General features: G+C 41.0%; 1 protein-coding gene across 1 annotated transcript in view; it reads left to right on the forward strand.

Annotated features, from left to right (window-relative positions):
- The first annotated feature begins 2,416 nt into the window (after nt 1-2,416).
- Nucleotides 2,417-21,041, forward strand: part of NCAM2 (neural cell adhesion molecule 2) — a 268,232-nt gene continuing 249,607 nt past the window's right edge. Inside the window, exon 1 of the mRNA XM_054270307.1 lies at nt 2,417-2,592. Coding sequence (XP_054126282.1) covers nt 2,541-2,592 — 52 coding nt within the window. The 5' untranslated portion in view covers nt 2,417-2,540. The remainder of the gene's footprint in view (nt 2,593-21,041) is intronic.

Genomic DNA, 21,041 nt, shown 5'->3' on the forward strand with positions numbered 1-21,041 from the left:
GCTGGTTTACTCCATTGCTTCAGAGCAGTGGAATGTTGCTCTTTTCCTTGAAAAGCTGGACTGACAACAGATTTCTCCAAATGCTGTACCAATATGTTGTGGACAGCCTACATGGTGTGTTCTGGTGACTGCTGCGGACAAGGCAGAGCTCTCAGGACAAGGAATCCTATTTGGAAGAAGAGCATCTTCACCTGATTTCAAAGGAGCAATTCATAACTCAGACCTGACACTGGTGAAATTCTCATCATATTGATAACTTAAAATAAGCAAACTTGGGATAGCAGCATCCTTATGGGCAAGAAACCTCCTACTTGCTTCTGTATTCTGTTGTGGTGGGGCATGTGTACATGGATTTCATTCCTTGAACCTGTGCAGATCAAGGTGTTTCTGACCCTCAGCCATAGGGTGATAGATGTTCAGGTATGTATACAAGTTATTTGGTTTTATTTATTAACACTCCTTTTATTTTCTCTAATTATTCTACTTTTGCTGGATGAAAATGCTCCAAAACATTAAATTTGATAAAACTTGCATCCTACCCACTTGATAGTGAGGGTTTCTTGCTCTTTGCCAAGCAAATTTTATTTTTAAGGTTTTTATCTAATAATTGTTTTCATTACCTTTCTATATTAATTTATTAATGATGTCTATTCCTGTAGTTGGGTACTAGGGCTAATGGAACGTTTACACCTGGGAAAAATTTCACCAAAAAATTTCCTCTGCTGTGCTTTCCTGAACCTGCACTAAAGGCTGGTGCCAAAAGCTCCTGCAATTAAGAATCTCTCAAGACATTCATGAGCAGAGCACCTCCTAAACATAAATCCCATTCTGACCTGTAAGGCTTTGCTGAGGCTGCCATATTTTTGATTTCCAAAACTTTATGAGGAATATCAGTTCAATTCCACTTAAATATATATGAACCTGTTCCTTTTATACTATATTACAAAATCTTTAGCTTAAGAGCAGGACTGTGAGGTGTGGAGCTGAGCAATATGATTCTGATTTACGTGGTGTAGATCAACCAATCAATGGCAAAAAGCCCTCACATTCCCTTCCACCAGCATTTTCTCTTCTCTCTATTTCATCCCCAAGTGTCCTAAAACCACCCTCTGGGGAAAGAATTTGGACTTTATCCCCTATCTTGTTCTTCCCAGAAAAATATTTCTTCTTCCTATATTTCAGAATTTTGTAGACTACTGTGCAGCAGGAGCCAAGCTGGAGATACTGATCATGTCGTTCATATTAGTTTGCTGCAAAGGGACTCCTTGTCTCCCTCCTCCTCCCCAAATCCTCTTGAAAAGGGCAAGGGAAGGGTTGGGAAAAAATATTAGGGATGTGTTAATTTGGATTAATCCTTTATTATCCACTATCACCGCTTCACATTAATATAAATCTACTTCTATCTCCTTCCATATATCTTACAGGTGGTAAGGTGACAAATTTATGGAACCTGCTTTGGAGCCTATAGCTTAATTAACCCCCTCAAAAAAGAATTACCTCTTCAAAGTCAAGATGGACAAAAAAACCCACCCCTTTATGCAGGTTGCAGTTTTTTTGGTTTTTTTTTTCCTTACAAAGCAAGATCCTCAGCCAGACAGCACCAAAGCATCCAAACGGTAAGCAATTTAATTTTCTATCGGTTTTATTTCACGCAGCCGCGAATAGCCGAGGTATTCGGCTATTACTCTGGAGTAATAACAGAAGTCAAACCGAGTGAATTCCTAGACAGCCGAATGAACACAAGCCCGACGGGATTAGTTACGGGCGCACCCGTACGCGAGGCTCGCTTCCCGCGGTGCAAAGGCGCATCCCGGCCCCCGCCGCCCGCTCCGGGGGGAACGGGGGCGCCAGGGGAGCATCCCCGCCCGCGGGCAGCGGAGCCGCGCTCTCCCGGGATGCTGAGGGGGGCTCCCCTGTGGGATTCTCCCCCGAGCCGCCGCCTCTCCGCTTTAGGCTGGGTCCCCTCCGTCAGCGGAGTGGGGAGCGGGCTCCGGAGGGGCGAGCGGGGAGGGACGCGCGGGGAGATCGGGGAAGGGATCCAGGAGGCGATGCAGGGTGGGATGCAGGGGGAGATCGGGGAAGGGATGCAGGGTGGGATGCAGGGTGGGATACAGGAGGGGATGCAGGGTGGGATCCAGGAGGGGATGCAGGGTGGGATGCCGGGTGGGATCCAGGAGGGGATGCCGGGTGGGATCCAGGAGGGGATGCCGGGTGGGATGCCGGGTGGGATGCTCCGGTGCTGCCGCCACCTCTCAGAGCGGCGGAGGAATCTGCGGGTCTGGCGCTCGCCGCCGCGGCGGGTGCGAGGGCGGCGGAGGGATCGCGGTTCCGCCGTGCGCCCGCCCCCTGCGCGGCGGCGCGGCCCCGCCGATATAGCGCGGCGCGGGAGGCGCGGCCGGCACTTGGCGAGCGGCGCTCCGCGGGTGCGGGGCTGCGCGGGCAGCGGCGGCGGCACAAGCGGCAGCGGCAGTGACAGGGCTTGCCTGGGCTGGCCGAGCATCCTCCGACTTGGAACTGTGCACCGGCGAGAGCTCCTGAACATGAGCCTCCTGCCTCTCTACCTGCTCGGATTGCTCCTCAGTGGCGGGCAAGGTAGGAGCGGAGCGCGGCCGCCTTTTTCCTTTTCTTTTTTTTTCTTTTTTTTTAATTTTTTTTTTCTTTTAATTATTATTCTTGCCTGTGCTGTCCACTCGCTCAAAAGAAACGGAGAAAAAAAATTAAAGCAATGCATTATCCTGGAACCAAATTAAGAAGGACCTAAAACTTGCTTCATCGCCCACCTTTTTCTTTTTTTTTTTTTTTTTTTTTTCGTTTCAGTCTTCAAGAGGTGTCATTTATGAGGAGGAAAAAAAAAAGCTGGACAGTGCTAAGTGCACTTAGCTGCTTTGTATAGGATTTTGCCTTTTTGTGGTTTTTTGTGCCTGGTAAATGTGTGAGAGAGATGAAGCGATTACACACAAAATCTGCCGAGCACTGGTCTTTAAAATCCGCGTCTGCCCGGGGGGAAGGCAGCGTGGGCTTCGTTCTTAGGAACAGGGAGAAGTGCCGGCGGTAGAGTCCGTGAAAAACCTGACCTGAAGTGTTCCTGTCGGGGTTTCTCCGCTCTGGAAATCCCTTCCCCGCTCGCTGCCGGGACACCGAGCCCCGGCTCGGGGTTGCGCGGACGGGAGGGCGCTGTCGGGGCCGCGGGGCTGTGCGCGGGTGCGGAGGAGCCCATGTGCCGCGGAATGGCACCGCGGGGTGCGGGGGCAGGTGCGGGCGGGATCGGGGCGCGCCGGGCTGGAGCCTTCGGGCACGCTTCGTCCTTTGCATATCTTTCCACGTGTATCTGCATATATTTATATATATACTTATGTATCTATGTGTATTTATACACATATGTACTGTGCTTCGAGATACGCGGACTTGGGGGTTGTGGTGCGGCCACTGGGTTTGGTCTGTTTTCTGGGGCTGACATACATACGTACATATATACACACACACATATTTATACATATATATGTATATATTTAGCTATTTATTTGTTGATTTTTGGATGTCCCCAGCGTGGTTACCTAAGAATTTGTGCTCCTGCAAGAGACTGGGCGGGAAGGGGCGCCGGGAGGGGCGCATCCGCTGGGTGAGGAATAACCGCCGCGGTGTTTGGAAACTGTTCGGGCAAGTTCCCGGCGTCCGGCCGGGGCGCTGAGCCATGCGGGGCTGTCGGTGCCCCTGCTCCCGCTGCTCCCCTGCCCTGTGCGAGGCTGCCTTCCCCGCACCTGCGGGGGTGGGCGGCGGCCCCGCTTCCCAAGGAGGTTTTTGGGGGGAAATGAACCCCACCCAGCCCCCGCGCCCCAGCGGGATGGCAGCGGGGCCGGCCCGGGCTGCGCTGCCGCCGCCGGGCGCCAGGGGGCGGCCGAGCTCCACGGCGGCGCCGGGCAGCGCCCGGGACGGGGCGGCCTCGCCCCGCTGCAAACGGGATGGAACGGGCTGGATGTGCCGCCGTGAGGGGCGGGCAGGGCTCGATGTGCCGCCCACGGTGTCCTGTGTGTCACCCACGGTGTCCTGTGCGGGGCTGGATGTGCATTCCACGGTGTCCTGTGCAAGACTGGCAGGGCTGGATGTGCCACCCACGGTGTCCTGTGCGGGCTGCAAGGGCTGAATGTGCATCCCACGGTGTCCTGTGTGTCACCCACGGTGTCCTGTGCCGGGCTGGATGGGCCACCCACGGTGTCCTGTGCGGGCTGCAAGGGCTGGATGGGCCACCCACGGTGTCCTGTGTGTCACCGACGGTGTCCTGTGCCGGGCTGGATGTGGCATCCCTGGTGACCTGTGCGGGGCTAGAAGGGCTGGATGTGTCACCGTGCGGGGCTGCAAGGGCTGGATGTGCCACCCACTGTGTCCTGTGCCGGGCTGGCAGGGCTGGATGTGCCAGCCACGGTGTCTTGTGCGGGGCTGGATGTCACCCACGGTGTCCTGTGTGTCACCCACGGTGTCCTGTGCTGGGCTGGCTGGGCTGGATGTGCATCCCACGGTGTCCTGTGCGGGGCTGGATGTGCATCCCACGGTGTCCTGTGCAGGGCTGGATGTGTCGCCCACGATGTCGTGTGCTGGGCTGGATGTGCATCCCACGGTGTCCTGTGTGTCACTCACGGTGTCCTGTGCAGGGCTGGATGTGCCACCCATGTTGTCCTGTGCTGGGCTGGATGTGCCACCCATGGTGTCCTGTGCGGGGACAGTGGCATTTGTGGCCCTTAAGGAAGGGACAGGGATCAGGCATGGTGCCTCGGGGTACCAAGACCCCCAGCTGCCAAATATTCCGTGCATCCGTGGCTAAGCCTGACACCATCCAGGCGGTTTCTTTCGGCCACAATTAGTAAAAAGAGAGCACGGTGCTCTTAATCTCTACAGAAAATACTCCCCTAGTTTTTTCCGAGGAGCAGCGAGTGATTCGGGAGCGCTCCGGAGGCTTTTGGGTCCAGCCGGCACTGGGATGGCAGAGGAGGAGATCGGGAACGCTTCCTGCAGGCTTTGCATGGATCCACCTGGTGTAAGGATGGAGATGTGATGTGGAATAATGCGCCTCCTCCTTTAAAGGAGGAAGGGTAGAAAGCCACTTTGTGAAGTGTGATTTCTGAGCGTGGGACGATTGCATAGTTTAGGTTTCTTACTATCGCAAATGTCAGGAGATAAATAATGGAGTGGAATTACAGATGCTATTTAACCACGTTTTAAAAATTATAGGATATGTGTGAGGGGGGGATGGAAAGAAGAGCAGGAAAGCTGAATAAACCTAATATTGATAGTAAGTTATTTCCCTCAATTTAAAGAAACAGCTTCATTTTATTCTTTTTAATAAAGGAAGGGAATTGCAGTGGCAGAGTACAATTTTTTAAATGACTGTTGAAGTAACAGAAATGTGCAGCCTCAATCCACAGCAGGGCATAGTAAATGGGAATGGGAGAACATCTGCATATGGAAAATGCACCCATTTATGTTGCTAGGGAAGAGGCATTTTCTACAGTGATGTTTAGGGGGGAGCTTATTTTAAATTTTAATGAGTATTATTGAGGTGATTTGTTGTACATGGGTTTTTTTGACCCCACATTGAAGTAATCTTGAGAATTTCTTGAAGTGAATCAAATTATTTGAAAGGCTGTTCCAAAAACTCTTGGGGATTTGTTTTTTTGGGGAATGCAGTGGTGAGGAACACTTAGATCATCAAATGAAGATTGTGCTGCTTGTAAGGGTTACTTTTTTGGTTTGTTTTTAGGAAAGGCATTATTATGTGAATATTAAATGAATATGACTTTTTAAATAGTTTGGATGGCTAAGAAAAAGTCAGTAACTACATTTGGATCATTTGCTTTGGAAATATTGCAACTCCTGGGTTCAGGATTTATATTGTGAAAGATATAGCTGCAGTAGATTTTATGAGGAATGACTGAAGCCTTTTCTTTGAGAAGTGCTGGTGTTCAAGACTGGAGAGAGGGAACTGTGCTGTATTTGTTCTGTTCCAGAAAATCAGAGCAGTTTGAGAGCAAGCAGCAGACAGGCACCCCCTCCCCCAGCCCCTCATGCTAAGAGCTTATGAATGTCATAATTATCTACCAAATAGTCCCTCTCCTAATTTCATCACAAGGGAGGAGTTTAACTGGCAGTGTTATTATGCTCCAACAAAAGGATTTTTTTCCTTAACATTTCAAAGCTGTCCAGACAATTTATCGAGCTTGCATTAGCTTTGCTTTAATAAAAATTGAAACAAAACACACATGCGTACTCCCCACCATACCACAAACCAAAAAAGAGCATACTGCACTCTGCAATCTGCCTTTCAAGATATGTAGTGATAAATAAAGTTTCTTTGGTTTTTACCAGTGTCTGGGGACAGTGACTTGAAGTGGATGAAATGGGCGTCTTCCCAAATTGTAAAATCCTGTTTTTTTACCATTCTGCGTAATACACATTCCTTTAGGTTAGCTCTTTTTTTTTTTTTTTTGTGCTCATCCAGGAGATTCATAGGAGTGAGTATGTTGTGCTTCAACTTTCTTCTTTTCACTGCTTTGGTATGAAGGTTCTTCTTGCATTTTGTGAAGAGTTTCTCTTTACAAGTAATTTAAAGGGTCTGCTTGTTAATAAGGAACTTTCCCCCTGGGAGATGCCAGCATGTGTGTCTTACTCACCAAGAGTCTGGAATCCTGCTTCTTTCTGCTTTTTGTGTAGTGAACCCATGGCATTTGGAATTGTTGAAATCAGTGATTTTGCTTACTGGATTAAGTGGAGCTACTGTTGTACTCTGATTGTACACTGGAATCTGATGCAGATCCCGAGACTTCAAGCAGACATTTTCTACCAGTTGATTTGTACAACTGCATTAAGATTAAAACGCTGCTGTTATCTTTCCTTCTTGTTTTCACCCTTCTAAAACAAACAAAAATGTGACAAAATCATGTTTGATTTTTCTAGTTTAGGCTACATTCTCCTCTTCAAGTAAATATGGGAATCAAAAATACCTGCCTGAAAATAAGTCTGAACTGATGTGGAGTTCTGAAACATTGACTTAGAAATAGGCAGATAAGAAATATGTAGAGAGCTTTATTTCATGGATTCCTACGCAAATGGAATTAGAGATACTTTTATCAGTTGCAGTAACTCTAAATCATGAAACATAGAAATGATAAAGTCACAGACGCAGAGCTTCAAAGTCTTAGAGGTTGAATAGCATAATTTGGACTTTTCCTCTTTCAGCACAACACATTTCTTTAGATAATTCATTATTTTTATCTATGGAAATGCTTCTGGATTGTTTAAATGAATTTATGTATTATTTCCCTTTCATGGCCACCTTCTTCAACAAATATTTTGAGAACAAATGCAGTATTTGTTTGCCCTTTCACTGACCTTTTCTTTGAGGCACCTTTCGCAAGTGGTTCATGTTTACCTACTGATTTTCTTTCAATTTACTCCAGTAATCCCACAGCTACATTCAGCACATGCCACTTGATTCCACTGCAGTTGAGTCAAGTTAATATGACATTTTGGGAAACACATGTTTTAACTTCACTGTAATTTGTGTCTGTGAGTTGAAAATCTATTATTGAAAGAGTAGGATATGAACTTCTCCAGGTAAAGAATCTGAATAATGGCCGGTATTCAGATTTTAAACCGTTTATTTCAACTAATTCATGCCAGATGTTTTATTTGTTTGCTTGAGTTGTTGTTTTGGTTTTTCTTGAGTTTTTTTGGTGGGGTGTTTTTGTTTGCTTGTTTTAATTTTTTTTTTTTTACATACACGTTTGCCTTAAGAAATAGGGGCAGTCTAATTGATGTGTATTCTGAAATTCTGCAGGCCATATGAACCTCATTTTCAATGTCTCTTGAAATTCAGGAATAGGAGAGACTGGGGGAAAAACTTACTGATAACCTGAGGTATTCAAATCTGGAGGCTTATTGGAGTCTCAGACTAGATCCAGGCCTGTTGGTAGCTTACATCTTAACACCAGTTTTTATTTTGACCTAAGCAATCAATCATGGCCTAATTCTGATGTAGTGTCATGGCTTCCCCCTTGGTGTATTTAACTGCTTCTTAGTTTAGGTATTTGGACTAGAATATTCAATTTTTGGTTACTAGTTTAAAACTCAGAATATATTTTAGTATTAAATAGGGCATTCAGAGCACTACTTGCTGTTACTTCGAGTATTTGAGGATGTCCAGCTTCAGTGATGTAATCCTGCACTCTTTAACAAAATATTTTTATTGCTTTTGTAGCTCAGTTCCTCTTAAAACTGAATGTGTTTGTATATTTTTTCACTATATTAGGAAACAAAGGACTTAAGAAAGAAAGATATTCTTCAGATGCCTTTTGTTATGCCATAGCATCTTTAATGGGGTGTCTTCAAAAATAAAGGTACTAAGGTTCCTATTTTTATTACATGCCTGAATTTTTGCATTATTTGTAATCTATTGATTGATGATATCGTTAATTGGAGAAGGCATTTTCTGATTGGTTTTGCCGTAGATGAGCAGAGAACCTACCTTTTAATTATTGAATAGAAAGAAAGAAGAAAAACAGGGAGAGTCATTTATCTGGTTACAGCTCTTTGTGGTGACATATTACGATATTAAAATCCTTGTGTACTGGAAAAGAAATAAATGTAAGTGTTAATAAAAGTTATGAAGGAAGAATACAGGCATCAACAATGTTAGAAATCCTTGCGTTCACAAGACTGCCAAGCCTTTGAGTGTCCTGCATTTGAGTGGCTCCATGGAAGCACCAAACCAGAGGCTCATTCTTGGCAGGAATCCGTGAATTCCATGGCTTCACTGGAGTATGTGAAAGTGTCTCTTGAAATGGCAGTAGGTCACCAGCATTTATTTTTTAAATAGCATGAGATAGGCAACACTGTCCCTTTATGCTGCTGTTATGATTTAGGAAATTAGGATTAACAGAAAATTTCTCCCTTTGCATTTGTGCATTAGCAGCTGGGTCATTAATGAATGCATGGCAGTGAACTGCAAGTCTGATGATCTACTGCAGAATGAGAAATTCATAGTGCTTAGATGTTAAGATATCTGTGAATATTGTCATTTGGGAGGCACTAGAACAGGATTCACACAGAAGTTGTGGATCCTGTCCCTGGGATTGTTCAAGTTTGGGTTGAGGGGAGCTCTGAGCAAGCTGGTCTAGTGGGAAGTGTCCCTGCCCATGACAGTGGGGTTGGAATGAGATGATCTTTAAAGTCCCTTCCAATCCAAACCATTCTGTGATTGTAGCCAAACTCTGCTAATTTTAATCATAGGAGGCCATCCATTGGCCTAAGTTTGTGTTTGCATGAGAGACAAGAAGGACCAGTTCTTTAAAAGCATTTATTTTACTGTCGCAAGTGGATTAATCTGGGAAAGAAGGTGACAGTAAAGTGTATCAACTAAAGATTCATTACACAGTTTCTGCCTATTTAAGAACAATGCTGAAAACTTGCAGCCAAACACCTGCTGAAATTTTTTACCTGCTTCCTGCCTCTTCTGGAAAATAAAAAACGTGGTTCTTTGGTTTCACCTGCTCTTTAATGTGATGCATAAAGGTCATTGCAAAAAGGATGAAGAGAACAAGTCTTTCAGAAACCTATTTTACAAGCCTGGAGATCTACTAACCAAGGGTGTAATTTGTTACCAGTTTCCATTGTCCAAGCATAATCTTGTCTGAAATATCCAGTTTCTGGATGGATAACATCCAGATAAAATTGGGAAGCAGCATGTAGTACTATGGGGGTTTTGTCAGCCTCTTTAGTAGTCCTGCCTGTCATTACTGAAATAAATTTCCTCTTAACTAAATAAGTTCCTTCAAGAACTAGCTTTCCATAAAGAGCATAGATCTTTGATATGTTAATTTATATTCATTTAAGATGTAGTGGCTCTTGGTAAGAAAAAAAAAATTGAGAGGGAAATACAAGTGGATCATTTTCATTTTGCTGAGTTAAATTTTTTCCTCCTAACGAAATTTATATTGTGACTTTAGAAGGCTGCACTGGTTTTAATTTGATGTTCTAATTACCTGAGTAGTATTGCTAAACAGTGGACAGAGGTTGATGAATAACCTCATAATTCAGCAATAGTCAGAGCTGTAGCTTATGAATATCTTATAAGGATACAAATGAAACTTTTCTTTTCAAGATGATGTTTCCCATTAGTTAATACTAAATGCTTTGCATTGCAGTTGTAGTCTAAAGTACAATATCAGCTATGATCCAAAATTCATGCCTGGAAAAATTCCTACTTCACACAAGAAGTCATTGTCCTGACCCCTTTGCCCAAGAGGTGCCCTTTAGAGCATAGTATGAATTCAGATTAAAAACACTCATTGCCAGCAATTTTCTTCCTACTAAAAGATGTTGCACCAGATTCAGTCAAGCTGCAAGTAATTTCAAACCCATTAGCTTTGTAGACCTTTGTACTCAGCTGAATTTGGCTTGCGTGAACTCGGGACCGTGGTTAAAATAACAAAGTATTTAACAGAAACATAAAGATGTGATACAGATAGATATAAATAGGAAGGAAGAGGCAATCTTGCCTCTTATTATGAACAGTTTCTTTAACTGATGATACATTTTTTTTGTTATTTTAAGAGGATACATGTAATCAAGGTGCAATTGTATTGTGTTAATATTATGACATTGTTATTTTAATTGGTCAAAGCAGAATAAACTACAGATCCAGTGTAGTTGATTTATGGGGAAGAGGATAGCAAATGAGGATATATTAAATGTACTGGAGACCAGTTATCTGGAGGATCATAATACAGCATTTTTTAAGAAGTTCTTGAACCTACCATACTCATAAACTAATGTGCTTACTGGATCAGAAAAAGATTGATGTGCTCCAGTGACCTCAGCAGAGACTCAAAGCAGGAGTCATAAGGGAACAAGTGAGTACAGAACAGAAAGAGTGTGATACTTCTGTCAGTGCACCTACAATGTTCAGGGATATGTCAGGTTATATCTGTGTGATCTTCCTTAACAATCTTGGCAGATCTTTGTTGCCTGAATTTGTTCCTAAATCTGCCGGTGCTTTGATCTGCTTGGTACCAAGTGTCAACAACTTGCACAAGAGATAAAGAAGTCTGAAAAAATATTGTTCAGTCCTTTAATTGTGGTGCTGTAAGTAGTGGAGTCATATCAGTTCCTTACTTGACTCGTCTGTGGCATTTGAAATTACACATAATGGAGGAGCTGCCAATCTCTTATGTAATGGATTCAGAACTACCTGTTATATTAATGGGCTTTACAGTGAATGAATTTTTTTTTTGTTAGTAGTCAGTTCCCTAAATTCTTTTAAGCATTTTATTTTCCTACCCTTTTGGTAATGGTTATTTTTGAATTTAACAAACAGTAATGTGAAGTACTTGAATTTTAAGGTGATCTGCATCAGGCCAATTTTAAAAAAAGCTTCCTTGTTTGTAAGTATCTCTTTTGCACTATAGTCAGTGTTGCAGGTTGTGCCTTACAAGGAGGTGAAGGCTAAAAGTGGTCTAGCAGCAATCCTGGTGAAATAAATGATGGGAGAGATTTGATTGCTAAAAAGATGATTCCTAGTGATGAGCATATGGAAAGAGCAGAGATACTTTAAAACAAAGCTTGATACATGAGTAAATAGATATAGAATGCTTTAAAAAATAAACAAAAAAACTCCAAAACCAACCCTTCAGGATGAAAATTAATTTCTGACCAAAAAAGCAGTGTAGCATATGAACAGAAGAAGTATTGTTGCTCTTAAGATGGTTCAGAATCACAGAATGTCCCGAGTTAGAAGGAACCCACTATGATCACGGCATCAGATTCCTGGCCCTGTGCTGGAGACCCCAGCAATCCCACCATGTGCCACAGGCATTGTCCAGATGCTCCTTGAGCTCTGTCACGTTCGGTGCTGTGGTCACTTCCCTGGGGAGCCTGTTCCAGTGCCCAATCACCATCGGTGTGAGGAACATTTTCCTGATACCCAGCCTAAACCTCCCCTGACACAGCTTCAGGCCATTGCCTTGGGTCCTGTCACTGTCACCACAGAGATCAGTGCCTGCCCCTCCTCTGCCCTCCTGAGGAAATTGTAACTGTAATGAGGGCCCCCCTCAGCCTCCTCTGCTCCAGGCTGAACAAACCAAGTACCCTCAGATGCTCCTCATGTGCTTCCTCTCCAGACCCTTCATTATCCTCATTGCCCTCTATTGGATGTTCTCTGATATAATTTCTCTATTGACGTAGCCAAAACAGCATACAACGCTTAAAGTGAGGCTGCACCAATTATCAGAAAGTGCAGCCTTAAATTCTTTGCATTTTCAATTTTTTAAACTTTATTTTAGCAATAATAGAGAATTGCAAAGACAATATTACGCAACATTTACACCTGATTTCTGCTAATCACCTGAATGATCTGGTATGAGAGATATTTATTTTGCAACAGAATCTTTGGTTTTGCTGCTTTCTGTTTGGTTTTTTGTTCCTGAATGCTAATTTTGTAAATCTTGTCTTATTCATCTTGGATTTTAAGGTGAATTATATCCAGTTGGGCATTGCTGTCTGTAATAAATAATGCAGCCATTCACATGCTCCTGTGTTTCTCTGTTGGGGAACAATACTCAAATTTAGAGTTAAGCAGAAACTAGTGCTGACTTTTACCAGTGAAGACTGTCTGTGGTATGATATGAAGGCCACATCTCCATCTTAAAATAAAAGAAAATAAAAGTTTTATTTTCTTTTATTTTAAGAAAATTGTGTTATGTGAGATGAGTTCTGCTAACAGAACTGTGCACACCCTGCAGCCACGCAACTCCCACTGGAGTCAAGTGTTTCAGGGGTTGTACTGATTGCACTTTTCAGGGTCTGATTCAAGCTTTCAGGAGTTGTATAAATTCCATATGAGTACGTGGGAACTTTGATTCAGTGAAGAATAGAAAAATCAAGCTCTAACTTTGTGTGTTTAAGTGGTGGGCATGTTTATAAGTAGTGCTGAAAAAGTGTGGGCTAATCAAAGAGCACGAAAGAACTGGAAGATAAAGGGGTGTTCTGGTGTGCCAGATTCTATTCGAGAGATAAAGTGCAAGACACAAAAAGGATATTTTTCTCTGTGCTTTTTAATAATAAATCCTAAGATACATTGCAGATATTTAAGCTGCTGGTTTCATTGTCTCCCTCTGGGAACATGTGGAAAAAATTGCAATTAATCATCATGGTCACTTAGCTGTAGCCCAGGGTATAACTGTGTTGGGAAGTTTAGCATTCAGTGTGAAAATCCATCACTAAATTCATCACTTGGTTTTGCTTTATTTTTTGAGAGTTTTGATTTACTTGTTTGTTTTGGTCTGTGGCTTTGTGACACTGGTCAAAATTGTTCTTTGGGCTTTCAGTATTCAGGTCATGCCTGCAGGTCTGTAAGTGCCACTGTCTGAGCCATCAGATGTTCCAGGGACTTGTGCCAGTTTATGGCAATTCCACACTTTGGGTTCAACAGCTTTTAGCATTTAGTCAAAATAATCCTTTCCAGCACCTGTGCACTGCTTTTCTGTGAATTAGAATTCTGTCTTTGGATTATACAGCCTGTGTCTGTAAAACATTTATGTTGCTGGGTTTGAGAACTCTCTCAGAGGTGGTATTTTCTCTACAGTTCTGCTAAAGTTACGGTAGACTTACTCTGATTTTACCACTCTTGCAAGAAAATTTGGAGAATTCTGTTTACAGTCACGATAGTGGTTTTCAGTTCTGTGAGTGCATGGCCTTTGTATGTGCTGCTAATTTTAAAAATAATTTTGATCTTACATTCAAATTTCTATATCCTTTGCAACCAGTATTTTAAATCAAAAGAGTCTTATCTGTGTTCTAACATCTCAGGAATCACCTATTTCACTCTGTGTAGCCCTTTGTGCCGCACTCTGACAGCCTTTTATTATTTTTTTTGTGTGGTCCTAGGTACATGAATGAACACTTTATCTGCTGCATAAAAGAGCAGATATGGCTGGGGAAACTACTAAATAAAGAGTAAAAGTGGTGATGAAAGGAAATAGACCTCTCTGTGAATCACGTATTTTGCATTTTTAGTTACATATGATCTGATTTAGGAAAAAACCAAACAAGCCCAACTAAGCAATCCCAGAAAGCATCCTTTTCCAGGGAAAAGCCCTTCTGCTGTCAGGTAGAGTTCTGATTTCTGTTCCTCTGTGCTCATTTTAAAACAGGACAGATAACTGTAGCCAGTGAGTCTACCAGAAAATTAAAATAAAGACTTTATCACAATGTAAATATTATAAAAGCTATTCTATGGAAACCTTACTCTTTTTTTGTGTGATTAGTGACTGTTGCTATTGCTTTGTTGCACCTTAACTATGTTTGTGACTATTTTCCAGACTGTGATGCTCACTCAGGAGTGTTCTCAAAGGTTTTTAGATACTATTAGTCTTTAGACATGTAAGTCAATACATGGTAGTGGTGAAGAAAAAAACATTTCTGTTCATGACTGTCAACTCTTTTCTTGTGACCTGCAGACATTAAATAAGTAACATCCCTATCTGTCTTCCTGTATAAAACCTTGTTTCTGAAATGATGGTCTGTTTTTACCTATGAAAATGACTGAATTATCTAATTATTTTTATGAATGTTTGATCAAAAAAAACCCAGTGTTGTATCAGGGGAGAGACGAGAAACTCAAGAGTATGGAAGGAGGAACCTGAGTGTTTGCTCTCCTCCAACAAGAGATGTTTTTTGGTCAGTGGTAGAGGTTTTCTGGTTTGGTTTTTTTTTGTTTGTTTGGGGTTTTTTGATGTGTTTTTTTACAGTTTTGGTTTTTTTTTAAAGGTATAGGACTGCTAAAATAAAGCATTTGGTTTTCATAGTCCAGAGGTGTTTTTATAAATTCATAGTATTTTTAAGGTTGTCCTTTAGGTTTATCAAGACCTTTAGGTTTATCAACCATCAACGCAGAATCACCACCATGTTCACTGCTGAACCCTCTCCTGTGTCATACTCGCACAATTTTGAATGTTTCCAGAGATGGTGACTCCTTCGCTTTCCTGGGAAGTCTGTTTCAGTGCTTTACAACCCTTTCTGTAATTTTCTTTTTTTCCCTAATGAAAGCATCACATGAAGTCTCACACAGCACTCGTAAGACTTGAAGAGAATACCTCCTCTTAAAATTCTGTAACCTGATGTTTTTCTAAAATCCGGTCCTAAAAATAGCTGCACGTGTCTATGACAAAGAATTACTAAAACAGCAGAAATTAGAATATAAGCTTTTCTAAGCAGCTATTAGGAAAAAAACTGCACAGTGAAGCAAAAACTACTTTGCACAGTACACATTTTTATTAAAAAAAAATTATATTACCAGTCTGAGTTCAATTGTTCATGAAATACCTTTGTGTAAGGTTTAATTCCCTACCTAAATAAATATTTGCTTCCTTTGACTGGGTTTTAACTTTTGATTTTTTTGTTGGAATGGGAGTTTTGGGGTGTTTTGAGTGGTTTTTCTTTTTCTTTTGCCTTTACATTATAAAAATACCTTTCCTATGTTCTTACAGGAATTAAAATATGAGTGAAGTCATGGCCCTTTGGATATTTTCTTCCTCAATTGATGTGAAACTAACCATAAAGAAACTTTGAGAAGTCAGAGTCCATCATAAATCCACAATTGAACCGGCTATTTTGATTTCATTTCATTGCTGTAACAGTCATCCTGCTTTTATTTTATTCTGTGATACAGAGTCCAAACTGACATGAAAAGATGTGCTGATTGTCAGCTGGTTTCACTGTTGTTCTTTGGTGCTATGCATTTTGATTCTCAAATGGTCCAAAGCTGAGGCTGAAATGTTTGGTGGGCTTGATTTAGCATTTTTTTTTAGAATCCTAAGGAGTACCTCTCAGAAATCTGTATTTAAATCTTCAGATTAGTGAGGGAAATTCTCACTGGTTCTTTTTAAGAAATCAGGGAATCAAAATAGAAATGTGCTTTTTGGTGGGAAAATACATTGCTGGGGAGGAGGGGGTAAGGAGAGGAATACAAACAAAAAAACCCAGCACATAGCCAAAAAACACCCTAATGTGGGTGAAAACAACCTGTAAGACATGTATTTAAAGGTTTATGTTCCCCTCTCACTATTCTGACACTGCATCAGAAATTACTTTTTTGTGGTTTTGAAATAAGAGCCGTGAGCATGTATCTCTCTGAAGAATTAAATAGAATAATCAAACTGTTTTACTTCCATGGCCATCCAGGCTCTTTTGGTGTTTTAAGCTGGTTGTGAATGTTGGACTGGCAATGTTTCAGGTGCATGAAATTGGGTGAGAAAGATTCTTCCAGTATTGCTATGTTCAGAGCCTGACCAAGCTTTTTCTTCTTTCCTTCAAACTCCATTTATTAAAATTGCCAGACTGGATATCTGTAGTTGTGGTTTTATGTCTTTTGGGAGTGAAGGTGGACCTGATTTTGTCTTCCTGAGTTTTGTTCCCATTTAAACACAGGTGCCTTGGTCTTACACAGCTGCCCTTCTATGATCCACAAACACATTGAAATACAAATGAAAAATTAATTATTAATTAATTACTGATAATATTATTCAAATTATTGTAAATAATTTCAAATATAGAAATAGCTAAATAAGTCTATGTATTTAATCAATGTTCTAAAAAGGCAATATTGTTACTTAGGCAGGTGTTTTGAGCAAGCAGTGTAAAGGGTACCAAATGCTGGGGCAACCCTGCGTAGTTTCTTTAATCCCACAGTAGAAATGGGGAGGGCTCTGGAATGCAGATTGGAATGCGCATTCCCTGATCCCTTAAAACAACTGAGAGAACAGAGTAATTAGAGGGGCAAAATTTGTGTCCCCTTCACTGTTTGTACACACAAGAGGTTATCTATTGCTGTAAATTGAATTGGCTGTATAAACAGCAGCATAATTTATTTAGAGTTAGGTCTAAAAGGCTTGGAAAAGACCAGTGGAAGAACAAGAAGGGGATTGTAAAGAGAAGAGAGGTACAGAGAATGCAGCTGTACTTTTGTTCAAGTAACTGATGTAGCTCATATATATTGACGTATTTCATTACAGTAGGTTTTCTTTGTGCTTTAACCATTGGCAATGTAGGGAGCAGGGGACTCGACATTTCATTGAAAGTTCTAATCCTACATGAAAATGCATATTTACTTCTTAAACCAATCATATTTAATAAATTTACAAAATCAATCACCACCTTCTGCTGATCTATGAATATTCATCCTTGCACTTCTTCCCCAGACGACTTGGAAAAATGACGATGTGCCTTTGATATGGATAGATATAGTTTTATCTTCAAAGTCAATAATATAGCTTCCATATAACTGTTCTGGATGCTGCTCAGTGTGCACTCAGTTACTGAAAGGAATGTTTTGGGCAGCTGCCTTGCTTGGAGCTGTGGTAATGGCATGAGAGGCACACACACGTGCCCCTGCGCTGCTTCTGCAGAGCTCTGGGATGCTTTGCTCCCCTTCCTCCCCTCCTGGCTTCTGCAGGGTTAAAACAGGACCACATTTTTCTCTTTTTGTAGGGATTACTCAGATGAACAAAAGATGAAAATAATTTACACTAATGCAAGATAAATTATGATTAAAATTGATAGCATGTATCACTGGAGTAACCCAACAGAAAGTGCAACTTGCTCAGAAATACAAGGACTTTTCTGTGTGTATAGAATAGTTTTAATTTCTCTATTCAGTTGGATCTTTAATAAACATTTTTTAGTGTTTCTTATCTTTAACTAGTATTCAAATACTTCTTGAAAATTTTGTGGGTATCTTAGCAGCATGTATGCCCTTTTTCACTTTAAGGAAAATGTGGGGGGGTTTTCTTATGTTTAAATAGGCTCCTTGAAAAGAACAGTTATCGTTTTATTAAAGGTTAATTTGTTGCATGTAATATGTTCCTTGATTTTTTAATCTTGGTTGTTGGTTTGTACAGACCAAATCTGTCACTTTGGTAAACAAGATGTTTTATTTAATCTGCAGCCTTCTGAAAGAGGGACCTTTTTGAGTGCAAAGTTCGTTGTCATGTTGCTGGTGCGTGTTTCTGACCAGAATGCAAAGTAGCCTGAATCCATACATTCTTTTTTTCCTGTACTGGGACAGCTGCCAAATCCATGTCAGCAATTAACTTCTGAATGTGTCAGCTGTAAGAAATACAGTTCATTGTTCCTTGACTAGTTAACAGCTAGTTTAAAGGCAGGAACAGCCTCAAATGAAAGGGAAGTACTGTGCATTTTGTATCTAAAATCCTCAGGCTCTAAAAAAAAAGAAAATTATAACTAGTTCTAGGAGGGATTTTTAGGAATTTAAAAGTACTTAGTTGATTCTTCAAGTCAAAATATGCCAGATAACTTCATTATCCAGTAATCTGACAAATTTATGGTCAGTTACAGGTAATTTTCAAATAAAGGGTTATATCATTCAATATCTGAGCTTGTTTCTCTTGTGTGTAAATCAAAACACCAAAAGCCCTTTTCCTCCCTCCCTTTTCCCTACCCAGCCCAAAAAATAAATCCTCCAAGAAATCTCTCTTGAACTGCTAGAATATTTGAGATACCTGTTACAAAAAAAAAGATAGAAAAAAAAATAAAAAAAGTTATTCAGAGAACCGAACACTATGAGGATTATCTAAAATGAAGTGCAAAATCAGTTTAGAGGAGTGCAATAATACTCTTCCTCCTCACAGACATGGATGTTCTTATTAATGTTTGGGATTTCTTAAGTTTACAGGCTGTTTGCACAAGGTTACAATAATGTAATATTCATATTTAATCTATATTGGTTTTGGTACATTTTCCTCTGAAAATGAAATATTAATGGTTTACTGTGAACATTTAAAAGCCTTTGTGTCTTAAATTAGTTCTTTAAGCTTCATGTAGACCTTCTTTTCCGAATTTTAAACCGGTTATCTTACCAGAAGCGTTTTGCTATTTAAATTGCAATTTTAGTATACATATGACATTTTTTGCTTTCTCTTAAAGGTGTATTTTTTTATATTCTGTCTTGTTGAGCTCAGCATGAAGATACTGGTAGTAAATGAAGACAAAAGGGGTGGTTGTAACTAACAGGTGTTATAATCAATTTCTTGCATAAGGTGGCAGATTCAGGTTTTTTTATAGTGGTGACAGGTAATAAAGCTTTACTGAGATGCAAAAATGATTTCATTGTATTAGTTCATTTGAGCACTGTTATTTTTAGATTACAGAAAGTGAAAGGTTTGGATGTCCTATGGGGCAGAACAGAAAAGAGGAAGCCACGCAATGACATATCAGTAATTTACCAACAGGAGGAAATCTATACTGTTATACATCTATAAAAACCCAGCCAAACAAAAACATCCTCTGGAAAACACAAATTCGGTTCATACTGAACAGATGGTTATAGTAAGTGGTTGGAAGCAAGCTAGATTGCTAGGTAAATTTTTAAATACAAGGAAAGTTGTGGAAGAGTTTACCATTTCTTAAGTTCTGTAAAATAAGTTATGTATGGTGAGAGAGGGAAGTGGGCCGGGAAATATTCTTTGCATAGCTAGGAATTCTAGACTTTCCATACGTATCTGTGGAATGAAATGTTGCCTCCCAACACCCTTCCAGTGGTGCAGCCTATGCAGAGAGGACGAATTGTGCCGATTGTGCATCCCAGACCCTCAGCACTCGTTCCTCCTGCTCTGTGCCACCCCCACACCCATTCCCATGGTTTCCGTCTTACACAGGAGTGCTGTTTCATCTCACAGGACTTCAGGCAGTGCTTCCCCCTATGCAGGAGTCAGAATGTTTTATCTTTGTAGTGCATAATTGTCTGGATCTGCAGAACAGCGGTTGTGACTCACCGGCAGGATTTGTTTGTCTGTCCTTAACTTAGTGTGCTTGGTGGAAAACAGGAGTGGCACTGTCTCTCTCCCTCCACCCCTTCCTTTCTCTTCTTCTCCCTTCCTGTAAGCCTTAGGACAAAAAGCCAGTTTCAGAGACTTAAATTTAAAAAAAAAATCTAGTAATTCCCATCAGATATGCAAACCATCTTCAACTCAGGTTGTACGCGTACACCTCAGATCTTTCTGAAATCTCAACCACTCCCACCATAATTTCCTGCTCTTACTTTTAGTAACACTTCTTGAGCTTGCTGGTGATGATAGAACACACTCTGGGTTTATCCTATGCATTCTGGAATCCAAGATCTTTTAAATTCATAATCATAATGCCAAGATTCTGTAAGGAGGGGAAGTAGGTATTAAAAAGGGCCAAAAAAACCTGAAACTGATGGTAAGGGGTAATGAGAGGAAGATTTTTTGAATTGCAAGTCAAAGCCAAAATGAATGAGCAAGTAATTTCCATCCCATAATCTTAAATGAAACTGAGGATTCACCAGCAAATTCTGTGTTTCTGTTTAAAAGATGTCTGGCCAGTACAGGTTTGCTGCTCTTGCACAAGTAGTGTGTGAGGCTGTAGGTGTCAATATAGTCTATAGTCTCATATATCTGAAAAATATAATTAATTTCATTTAGTTGCACCCTTTTCCCATATTTCAGTGAAGTCTGTTCTTTTAAAATTGTTTGAATTTTTAGGAATAAGTGTTCATGCAAGATAAAGGGTGTCAGGACATGCAAGCAAATGGGTTTGTTCACTCAGGAGTGGAGAGGGATGTATTTGACCTCTTTAACAATTCAAGAGTGACAAGTGGAAGGAAAGAGAATTATTCTCTCATTCAAGTATATGCTTGGTGGAGGAAGACTATGAGTTTGAGCTGACTAAACATCTTTAGTCTGAAAATGTAATCATTTTGTCCATAAGAGTGAAGAAAATTGGCAAAGAAAATATTCAAAAATACTTAAAAAAATTTCTATAAAATTAAGTGATTTTAAAGGGGGATAAATGGATTTGAGGGTGATGTGGTTATGCTGTGCCTATAGAAGGACACTAGGATCTCTAACTTAATAAAAACCAGGAAAACAGAATTTTTTTTGTAATTTTAGGAATTAAACCTTGAATTTTCATCTGTAAGTCTCTATTCGGTAAAATAAAACATACATGGAAATTAA

This window comes from Melozone crissalis, unplaced genomic scaffold (genome assembly GCF_028551555.1).
Source record: "Melozone crissalis strain CALT ecotype California unplaced genomic scaffold, PUWL_Pcris_2 ptg000009l_1, whole genome shotgun sequence".
Classification (NCBI taxonomy): domain Eukaryota; kingdom Metazoa; phylum Chordata; class Aves; order Passeriformes; family Passerellidae; genus Melozone; species Melozone crissalis.